Source organism: Nothobranchius furzeri, chromosome 3 (assembly GCF_043380555.1).
Source record: "Nothobranchius furzeri strain GRZ-AD chromosome 3, NfurGRZ-RIMD1, whole genome shotgun sequence".
NCBI lineage: Eukaryota > Metazoa > Chordata > Actinopteri > Cyprinodontiformes > Nothobranchiidae > Nothobranchius > Nothobranchius furzeri.
The window spans coordinates 84,151,126-84,161,191 of NC_091743.1; the positions used below are offsets into that span (position 1 = coordinate 84,151,126).

The 10,066-nt window shown below is 44.2% G+C and overlaps 1 protein-coding gene across 2 annotated transcripts in view; it reads left to right on the forward strand.

Moving 5' to 3' along the window:
• The window catches only part of ahr2 (aryl hydrocarbon receptor 2), a 92,138-nt gene extending 87,461 nt beyond the window's left edge, over window positions 1-4,677 (forward strand). Inside the window, exons 5-11 of one of the 2 annotated variants that reach the window (XM_054734529.2) lie at window positions 124-238; window positions 1,662-1,801; window positions 1,885-2,087; window positions 2,159-2,268; window positions 2,523-2,664; window positions 2,744-4,265; window positions 4,363-4,677. In XM_054734529.2, the coding sequence (XP_054590504.2) occupies window positions 124-238; window positions 1,662-1,801; window positions 1,885-2,087; window positions 2,159-2,268; window positions 2,523-2,664; window positions 2,744-4,265; window positions 4,363-4,449 (2,319 nt within the window). In that variant the 3' untranslated portion in view covers window positions 4,450-4,677. The remainder of the gene's footprint in view (window positions 1-123; window positions 239-1,661; window positions 1,802-1,884; window positions 2,088-2,158; window positions 2,269-2,522; window positions 2,665-2,743; window positions 4,266-4,362) is intronic. The other variant, XM_054734540.2, reaches the window with a different exon arrangement.
• Window positions 4,678-10,066: the final 5,389 nt, after the last annotated feature.

The window sequence follows — 10,066 nt, forward strand, 5'->3', positions numbered from 1 at the left end:
GCTCTCGTTAATTCACCAACATGTTGTTTTATTTAAAACACAACCCACATACAGGATCTACCAGACACACACTCATTTTAGAAGATCTGACTGAACTTTGACTTTTGTGTGTTTGTGTGTCAGTCGGACGTCGTCCACCAGAGTGTGTTTGAGTTGATCCATGCAGATGATCGAGCTATCTTCAGACGACAGCTTCACTTCTCCTTGAACCCAGATACAGACGGGTCTGAGAGTCCAGGTAAAGCTGCACAACAGTACGCAACACACCTGTATGACACATGCCTGCTAAACCACACACATGTAACAACACACACATGTAACAGCACACACCTGTATGACACACACCTGCTAAACCACACACCTGTAGCATCACACTCATGTAACAGCACACACCTGTATGACACACACCTGCTAAACCACACACCTGTAACAACACACACCTGCTAAACCACACACATGTAACAACACACACCTGTATGACACACACCTGCTAAACCACACACCTGTAGCATCACACTCATGTAACAGCACACACCTGTATGACACACACCTGCTAAACCACACACCTGTAACAACACACACCTGCTAAACCACACACATGTAACAACACACACCTGCTAAACCACACACATGTAACAACACACACCTGTATGACACACACCTGCTAAACCACACACCTGTAACAACACACACCTGCTAAACCACACACCTGTAACATCACACACCTGCTAAGCAACACACCTGTAACAACACACACCTGCTAAACCACACACATGTAACAACACACACCTGTATGACACACACCTGCTAAACCACACACCTGTAACAACACACACCTGCTAAACCACACACCTGTAACAACACACACCTGCTAAACCACACACATGTAACAACACACACCTGCTAAACCACACACATGTAACAACACACACCTGTATGACACACACCTGCTAAACCACACACCTGTAACAACACACACCTGCTAAACCACACACCTGTAACATCACACACCTGCTAAGCAACACACCTGTAACAACACACACCTGCTAAACCACAAACCTGTAACAACACACACATGTAACAGCACACACCTGTATGACACACACCTGCTAAACCACACACCTGTAACAACACACACCTGCTAAGCAACACACCTGTAACAACACACACCTGCTAAACCACACACCTGTAACAACACACACCTGCTAAGCAACACACCTGTAACAACACACACCTGCTAAGCAACACACCTGTAACAACACACACCTGCTAAGCAACACACATGTAACAACACACACCTGCTAAACCACACACCTGTAACAACACACACCTGCTAAGCAACACACATGTAACAACACACACCTGCTAAACGACACACCTGTAACAACACACACGTAACAACACAGACTTGTAACAGCACACACCTGTATGATGCACACCTGCTAAACGACACACCTGTAAAACCCTGTACGAAACACACCTATAACACACACACCTGTAAAACACACCTGTAATAGCACACACTTATATAACCACACGCACGCACGCACACATACATACACAGCATTTATCTGTTGCTTGTTGCCTTAGAGTTTTTTTACTATCTGTTTTATTTTATTTGCTACTATTTGTTACTGATGTTTTATTCCGGGTTCTTGCAGGTGAGCAGAACAGCTCTGAGGTCAGCAGCAACGTGGTGACCTATGACCTGCAGGTTATTCCTCCAGAAAACTCGTCCTTCCTGGAGAGAAACTTCTGCTGTCGTTTCCGCTGCCTCCTTGACAATTCCTCTGGCTTCTTGGTAACGTTCCCTTCCTCTCACTGCTGCCCCCTAGAGGATCCTGTTAAAAATTCAGATTGTTCAAAGTTGGTGTTTCTCGCCAGACCCTGAACTTTCACGGTCGCCTGAAGTTCCTGCACGGTCAGAACCGAGTGTCGGAAGACGGGAAGTTGATTCCTCCACAGCTCGCTCTGTTCACCATTGCCACTCCACTGCAGCAGCCATCCATCCTGGAGATTCGTACCAAGACTCTGTTATTTCAGACCAAACACAAGCTGGACTTCACACCTACAGGCATCGACAGCAGGTAGAGTAGATGAGACTAGATCAGTAAATCAGATGAGGCGGAAACCTTTAATTTCTTGCTTTTGTTTCCAGAGGGAAGATTGTTCTGGGTTACAACGAGGTTGAGATCTGCATGAAAGGTTCCGGCTACAGCTTCATCCACGCCGCTGACATGATGTACTGCGCCGACAAGCACATCAGAAGTACGGCTCAATTTATTCACTCGTTATTGTTATTTTAAATGAATCATCATTATTATTTAAATATGGTTTGTTTTTCATATTCCAATGATAAATGAGAACACGTAAATATCCATAGAAACACTAAATATGGAAAATAAATATATTTCTGAGAAAACGTGGTTTTTAAATCCGTTTTCTGAAACATTTCATGATTTTGTTGACTAATAAAATAAAAAGCTGAACATTAATCTGACCCTGTGTGTTTTCACACTCAGTGATTAAAACTGGAGAAAGCGGTTTCACCTTCTTCAGGCTCCTGACCAAAGACCGGAGGTGGGTCTGGGTCCAGGCCAACGCCAGGCTGGTGTTTAAAGACGGCCGACCAGAGTTCATCGTGGCCCGGCAGAGGGCTCTGACGTGAGTGTTCGAGGTTCTCCGTTGAGTTGAGGTAAACGGGCGATCAGCTGATTCTGAAACAGCTCGTTGTCCTCTGCAGAAACGAGGAAGGGGAGGAGCAGCTCCGCCTGCGACAGCTGCAGCTTCCGTTCAGCTTCGCCACCGGAGAGGCCATGCTGTACGATCAGGTGCCACGCCTCGACGTCCCTGATCCATGCTCCGCCCCCAAGCAGAGGAAGCTCGACGACAACTCGGTCAGCCCGAACTCCTTACTGGGCTGCCTGCTGAGCCAGGACCAGTCCGCCTACTGCGAACACGGCGCTCCCAACAACATCGGCTCCCTGAGCGACGTGGCGTTCCAAGATACTCACGCCACTGTCAGCATCCCCAGAGATGCCACACCCAATCCCACTGTCGGCAGATCTCTGCTACAGATGGACCCCATTTTTCAGGAAATGGTCTCATCCCTGGAGCAGATCTTTGGGAACACCGACTTAATAGAAGCGGTGGATGTGGGACCTGACGAGCTGAAGAGCTGGGAGGATTCCCTGGCGGGGTTGGACTTCCCAACTGGAGAGTTCAACAAAGACCTGAACGACATCCTCAGCAACGACATCCTGTCCTACGTGGAGGAGCAGCTCAAGATGGAGGGTGGACTCGTTCCACTTGATCCCGTGGATCACATCTCTACCTGCATCCCAAACGTAGACCTTCCAAACCAGACTCCCGATCAAGCTGGGCAGCATAACTTGGGCTGGCCGTGTCTGTCCCAGAACCAGTTGATGCCCAACGGAGGGAAGATGACGGCGGAACAGCTGCCTCTTCTCCAGGGAACGATGAAGCTGAGCCACATGGACTTTCCTCAGATGAGCTCTTCTGGGTTAAATTTTCTGGCTCCTTCTCTTCAGCTGGGCATTTCTGGAAACATCTCCGCTCCGGTGACCTGTAACCCTTCATGCCGCCAAGCACAGAACCAGACCACGACTTTCAAAATGAGTCCAAAAGACACCAGCCTTGGTCAGGCCTCAGCTGGTCAGCTTTCCACCAATCAGAGGCCTCCTCAGATGGGACTCGCCATCCAGGGCCAAAGTCCTGAAGATCTGTTGAATCCAGTGTTCATCTATCAGCCCAACCAGTGGAACACCTCAGCTTCTGCTCCAAACCAAGCCAACAGCTTTGTGGAAACGTTCTCCTCAAGACCAAGTTTTCCTGCAGATTCTTCCTACAGCCACATGGCCGCCTCGGTTCAGACCGGTCAGCCACAGCAGCTGGTCCTTGGTGCCCCCTTCAACCAGGTACCGGGATTTCAAGCTGGCCCCGTCGACCCAGCCAGCAGCAGACTCACATTCAGGACTCCGGAGACTTTCCCTGAGCAGCAGGACTTAATGTTCAGGAATGGCCCCACAGCTGTGCTTCACAACGGGGTTGAGCACAGTTCGGCCAGCTGTCAGATCCCCTCCAAGACCTCCTGCTTCTACCAGGCTCATCCTGGAGGAGGATCTGTCACAGCCTTGCCAAAACCCAAAGAGGTGGCGCCGTCCTGCCTGTTGGACGCTGGTCTGAAGTCCAACGGTTTCCTGCTGCAGCCTCAGCAGTTTCTACACTTCGGTAAAGAGACACGGGTAAAAACGCAAAGGTGTTCAGAGAGTTTACGCTCCTCCGCCTCCCTGTGGGTCGGTTTGGTTTTTAAGCCTCTAAACTACTTTTGTTTTCTCGCAGATTGACGGTCATCCAGTCGTCAGTAACGGGGGCTTCCCATTCTCCTCGGTGCCCAACGGGACCACCTGCCTGACAGAGAACAAATAGGAACCAATGGCCATGACGCCTGGACCACAGACGCGGACTGAACCGTCGATTTAGAGGAAACGCAAAGACTTGTGTGACAAAAAGGAAAGAAGACTGAAGAACTGGCGGCAAGAGACAAAAGATGTCTCCAAGTCAGTTTTGTCTCAGCTGCTGGAGGAAGAGAAGTCAGAACAGGAAGACGACCAGGAGGTAGTCTACACCGTCCATCACCGATGGTGGGATTTATGGAAAACGAAACCTGAATCCGATCCGTTCTTCTCCCAACAAACAGCATCATTTTAAAACTTCTTACAACACTTTTGAAGTAGATTAGGTGGGAGAGTTCAGACATAAACAATCGAATCACGAAAACAACAATCAGCTCATTTTCACCCCCTACAGGTGGAGGAACAAAATAACTGGCCTCCACATTCAAAAGTAAAATATTGTCTGCGTGTGGTGGTGAAAAATATTAAAAAGTGTATGTCTCTGGATGGCCAGCAGGGGGCATAATCCAGATTATATCCTTAGTTTAAAGATTATTCCTGAAGAACCCTCATTTTTCACAGCAGCATCCCATAACTCCGCTTTATCGTAATACATATTTTACATCGATCAGATGTGTAGATGTGATAAAAATTTTATCTGTTCAAATTTACTGATCCAGTCAGAACAGACGAATAAAAAATGTTTTTTTTGTCCTAATTGATCTTCTTGCACTAGTTTTAATTGTCTGAGAGTAAAAAACCTCCAGAATGTAAAGATTTATGTAAAAGACTTTATATAAATTCTAAATAAGTATAATGTAGTTTCTCATAACAAAGTGAAAACACAGTCTAGGATTATTAGATAAAAGTTGTGTTATTCGTTGGCCTCCTGAGACTTTATGTGAAGACGTCCCATTGAGATGTGTTTTTCCTTTTTCATGGGCATTTGCTTATTATATTTTAAAATAATTAGATTTTTATATTCATGAGATCCGACTGATCTCAAATGTTGAAAATAAAAATGCCCCAAACCAAAGCTCGTGGCGCAGGAGGTTAAAGGTCAGGGCTGCACGACAAGGCCTGGTCCTATTTTTTTATTTATTCATTAATCTTCAGTATTTTATTTTGAAAATAAAATGCTCTAATTATGTGCAACAATATTAGAAATTATAATTATGTGTCGTTAACAAATTCACCTTTGGCACTTTACTGAGGTTTGTGATTAGCCCCGCCCCCTCACCTGTACGAAACCCATCCTTGATGCAACGGTTGTTAAATAGCTGCTGGGATGAATGAGGGTCTTTAACCTTTGACCTCTGCCACTGCAGGAGCCCGGAGGTCCTTGGTGGTGTTTCTAAGGCATCGATCAGTCCAGTTAGAATCAGAATCATATTTGTTTACCAGATGTGTAAAACTCTATTTGTTTCCAGCTGTTGGGAGCTCCTGAGCTCAACGTAAACAAACATGGCCGACACGTAAACAGTGCAGACAAACATGGCTAGTTGAGGGTCTAATCCACCTTAAAAGCGTCCGAGTCAACATAAAAACTAAATCCAGAACACAGAGAACTCTCTCTGACACACACACACACACACACACACACACACACACACACATGTTCCTCTTGCTCTGTTTCCTGTTCTGATCACCCAGAAGGATTGAAGAAATCACTGTTTTATTGCTGTTTTAATCGTATCTAAAGCGTCTCGATTACGTTCATTTCAACTCCCTCCTGTCCCAGAGGGGGAGGTTTGCTTCGCAGAGACAGGGTATTACATTTATTTAACAACAAACCAAAACAACGCACAAGCAAGTGGAGACGGACGTCGTCCCCAATCAGCCAGAAAGTTGAGACGATTCAGTGAAATCAGCTGCTTATTTACAGCTTCATCACTGAGCCTGTTGTCTCATTTATTCCTTTCTGTATTTGTTTTATTTCTTCTTGTTTTCTTGTTATTGATTGTGCGTGTGTGTGTACGTGTGTGTGTGTGGGGGGGGGGGGTCTAAATCCAGACAGTGCCTTAAACTTACCGATCTTTTAAATGGACGGCAAACCAAAGACGACCAAACCTTAGAAAAGCACAGAAACCCCGTCAGACTCACGAAAGCACTTTTTAATCCAGATTTAATTTAAAACACGGATTATTTCCTCTAAATTTAGTGTGTTTCCATCCTCCGCCTCCCTCCTGGTTCTGAGATAACCAACCGTTCTGACACCAGAACACAGAAGTTGAACTGGTTACGTCAGCTAGAATCAAACACGGAGCAGGAATAATCTGAGCCGTAAAGCCAGACCTCCTCCGAACATCGACAGCGTTTATTCTTAGAGATTTAGGCAGAAAATATGAATGTTTAATTTATCAAATTAATAATCTGAACTGAAGCCATCAGTTATTTCTGAGGAGACCAAAAGGGACCCGACCAGAACCTCACGCCTTATTTATTACAGATTTATCACATCAGCGTGCAAACTCGCACAGATCACTTTCTGTTTGTAGGGAAAAATCTGTCAAATTAAGATTACAGAAAACAGTTTTTAGACAAACATGAAACTTTTTTACCGATGAGGCTAAATCAGACATGTTTGTTTTCTGCTGGCGGCAGCCGTCCGGCTGGTTTTTACCGGCCGGGCTCTCCTGTGAGGATGGAGCTCTGGGAAATGTAGTGAGCAGATTCAGATTTGGTGTTTCACACACTTTGGCTCAGTGTTTGTGATTCTTCAGGTCGTCGTTTCAATTCAGAAAGATTTCATTTATTAAAGAGAAACTGCGTGAATCTGGATCTTCTAGTGAAGAGTTAACAGTAAATATAATTAGACTGCCTCCTTTATGGAGCCAGTTTCTTGTACATATTCTAAAGCTGAGCCGAAGCAACTTAAAATGTGATCAAACATCTAAATTGAAATCTTTTCTCTTCTTTCTGTGAACGCTTTATAAACCGTCGCCACATGTATGAAAACTAAAGGAGCGTTTTATCCGGGGTCTTCTACTCTTCTCTTTTAAATCAGCTTTCACTCGGTGCCTTTTCTTTACTAAGTATTTCCTGTATAGATGTATAAATGTGTGTGTGTGTGTGTGTGTGTGTGTGCGTGTGCGTGTGCGTGCGTGCTCCAACATTATTATTAAATGCTTTTGTTAATATTTTATGGATATTTTCCAGCCTGATGAGGCCAAGCCTCCAGGATGCAGTATCTCTGTATGTCCTCTAACCCATATATGGTCATGTATCCTGTATGTTAATACCCTATGACCTTAAGGCAACTCACCGCTCTGTTTTGTACACATTCTGCACAACTTGTATGTAATCGTTTGTTTCTGATGTATTTTTGATATCTTGTGAATCTGCTATTGATACTTTGCCTCCGACTGTTTAATCTGAGTGTTTGAATTTGTCTGTAAATGCTTCACACATTAAAGTGATCTGATCGCTGCAGCGGGGCTCAGCGTCTCTCGTTTGAATTTAATTAAAATGTGGTGGATGTTTGGCAGCTTTAGACAGTTATTTTTATTTTTAAATGAAAAGTTTTGGGTAAAAAAAACATAAAAGTTTTACTTCAAACGGGGAAATTGGATGCACTGTAATGGATGCTTCTGTCCACCAGGTGGCAGTCTAACACCCCAGCAAACACTAACTACTACCACATAGCTATTCATAGTCAATAAAATTAAGTAAATGATTTATTTCTGTTTTTTATTTTTATTTTTCACAATAAAATGTCAAATTTTGCTGAATCATCATAGAAAAACGGTGGTGAGGTTGATTTGAGGTTTCCCAGGAGACTGCGCTCTTTAATCAGGTATGTTCAGATGTTTTAAATGATAATGATAAATGACCTGCACTTGTATAGCGCCTCTCAGAGTAAGGACTCCAAAGCGCTTTACACTACAGTATCATTCATCCATTCACACACTGATGGGGATGAGCTACGATGTAGCCACAGCTGCCCTGGGGCGCACTGACAGAGGCGATGTTTTAGGCTTAAATAGTAAGATTCTGACCAAGGGTGCTTGTCCAATGGGGAATTATCAGACTATAAAGGGCCCTCATTTAAATAAACTTCGAGAGTGATTTTCAAACCCTGTGAAAACAGATCTTGTCTGCTTAGAAGACATGGCTCCTCTTAAATTGCCATGAACAGATCAGGATGATAGAGAAGCCACGTCTATGACATCAGTTCAGAGCTCCAGTGTTTTGTGGTCTGAAAGGGATTTTCCACCCAGAACAGAAATGTTATCTGTTGACGTATTTCCCAGAGTTAGATAAGTGGGTAAAACAATTTTTAACCAGCCCAGTCATTCTCCTGACCCGGCTGTACTCCTTTAGCTTAGCATAAAACACAGTAAGTGAATGGATCCAGGTAGCATTGTGAGTAAACACGTACTTAAAATCACTCGGTGGTGATCCCAGTTCTGTTTGGTGACAATCAGACTGACTGTAAGTGAAAATTAGTAAAATAAAGGAATCACAGATGCCATTTTAGACGTGGGACTACTTTATGACAACGCACATTTTTATCTAACTCTGGAGAAAAAAGTCAACAGACAAAATTTAAGTTTTAGGTGGAACATCCCTTTAAAGATCAAGTCACCCCCTACTAGAGTCTTACTCCACTCCCACCATGCTGTTGCCTGGCAGACTGAGAGGGCGGAGCCGCTAACAAATACACACACAGACTCACAATGACATTGTGACATCATATGGTACCAGCTAATGTCATAGGGTACATCTTAATTTTAACTAAGATGCACTAAAGTGCCAAAATATTGACTACACATGTCTACATGGGTGACGATGGCACAGGAGTTAAGAGCTCGCCCCGTAATCGGAAGGTTGCGAATTTGAGCCCCGCTCAGTCTGTCGTGTTCTTGGGCAAGACACTTAACCCACGTTGCCTGCTGGTGGTGGTCGGAGGGACCGGTGGCGCCAGTGCTCGGCAGCCTTGCCTCTGTCAGTGCGCCCCAGGGCAGCTGTGGCTACATCGTAGCTCATTCCCACCAGTGTGTGAATGACTGGTTGTGTTGTAAAGCGCCTTGGGGGGTTCCAGGACTCTAGAAGGTGCTATATCAAATACAGGCCATTTACCATTTTACCATTTACAGCACGATTAGACACTCATTTGTATAGTTTATCAGCAAAAAAAATAAAAATAAATGATTGGGGGTGACTTGCTCTAACTATCAAAAGTTTTAGATTACACTGTAAAAAAATTACATTCACTCCAACAAAAAGAAAAATGGGTTGTAGACCTTAGAGCAACTGAGGGCTTGCTTTTAGAGCAAACTTAAACTTGGGGAGGTCCCTAGAAACATTGGGGATAATGTCCTAATCAGACGTTTTCTGATCTTGGAACATAGACTGCTCATATTGTAAACATTTTAAATCAGGAACTGGGAACAGTTAACAAGACTTGTTTTAATGTGAGCAATCAGCTAGAATACCAACTGAGAAAATGGGTACTGTACCTTATAAAGTCACAACTTGCTGCATCACATCATCATTCAACTGCCTTTTTAGGTAGTGACTACAGGCCTATTAGCAACAACAATGTGGCCTTTGTAATATGCCACCTTACCCTGAGATCTAGCATGTTTTTTTGTTTGGTTTTTTTTTTTTTTTGGCCATAGTTATTCAGCTTGTCCTCCTTGCTGAAG